This window comes from Octodon degus, unplaced genomic scaffold, assembly GCF_000260255.1.
Source record: "Octodon degus isolate 3935 unplaced genomic scaffold, OctDeg1.0 scaffold00019, whole genome shotgun sequence".
Classification (NCBI taxonomy): Eukaryota; Metazoa; Chordata; class Mammalia; order Rodentia; family Octodontidae; genus Octodon; species Octodon degus.
Genome location: NW_004524595.1, coordinates 6,674,231 through 6,675,388, shown reverse-complemented (window position 1 = coordinate 6,675,388; position 1,158 = coordinate 6,674,231). Strand labels below are relative to the sequence as shown.

Sequence of the window (1,158 nt, the reverse complement as noted above, 5' to 3'; positions counted from 1 at the left end):
AGACCCTGTACTGAATACATTAAAAAATAAAAAAAATAAAAAAAATATATATATATATACATACACACACATACAGAGATGAATATACACACTAGTTTATAACTCATGACAGCAATTACTGTTAGAAAAGGCTGATTTATGCTATATGAAATTCAATCAAGAAAACATCTTCATCAAAACATACTTTCTTTTCCTCCATAAGCTAACAAATTATATTGATTTCATTAATATTAACAAGGAAAACATCAATTCTCCTACTTAACATTAATATCGTGCCTGGCTCAAAACTAGTTAATTATTGAGATGCCAAAGTTTTAAGAATACAGGATTAAAATGACAAGTACTTTCCACTATAAGTTTATATTCTAATAAATAATTAAAACAAAAACAAATCAATTAACATAACATGAAATAAAGGATATAAGATCTTTTATATTATTAAAAGAGGCCTGACCACCATCACAGAAATGAGGAAAAAAATGACTTACGATTGCATCGTTTTTGTACAAATCGTAATTTGCAAGCTGTTCTGTAAGTTGATAGCCGTATGACGTCAAAATTCTGAGCACCTGAAAAGGGCAAATAAAAATCTTCAACTAGATTTGCTATTTCTAGATGCTAGTAAGTGTAGTTCCCTACTCAATAGTTAGCCTTCTGATGAAAACTAGAGGAAGGAAGGGTTAGGAAACATCTTTGGCAGTACCACTTCTAAAGTCCTAAGACTTTACTAAAGGCTTTGTCTATTATCATCAATTCTGCTAGGCTAAGAAAACTCCAAAGGAAGAACACTCATGCCCCAAGTCACTTGTTTATAATACATGGCAAATGAATGTGACTGAGTGAATGACCAAGTGATCAGGAAATGGGAGCAGAAGACTGATATATCCTGCAAAACTCTCTTTCAAGTATAAGGGAGAAATGAAATACTTCCATGACCAAGAACAACTAAAGAATTCATGATGACAAAGCCAAGCCTACACAGACTACTAAATGACGTTCTAGAGGGAGCAAATTGATCATATCTCCATGAATGAGAATGGAAAGAACCCACCAAATAGAGCAAACAATTAAACACAGGAGAATAAGAGGTATACAATAGTAGTCTTTCAGTTATTCTTTTGTATTCAGCCACAAAATATTTCCATCAGCATGCTCTAC

General features: G+C 32.3%; 1 protein-coding gene across 23 annotated transcripts in view; it reads right to left on the bottom strand.

Moving 5' to 3' along the window:
- Positions 1-1,158, bottom strand: part of Dtnb (dystrobrevin beta) — a 439,182-nt gene that overhangs the window by 367,765 nt on the left and 70,259 nt on the right. For all 23 annotated transcript variants that reach the window (XM_023711049.1, XM_023711053.1, XM_023711057.1 and 20 more), the window contains exon 3: positions 489-569. In XM_023711049.1, the coding sequence (XP_023566817.1) occupies positions 489-569 (81 nt within the window). The remainder of the gene's footprint in view (positions 1-488; positions 570-1,158) is intronic.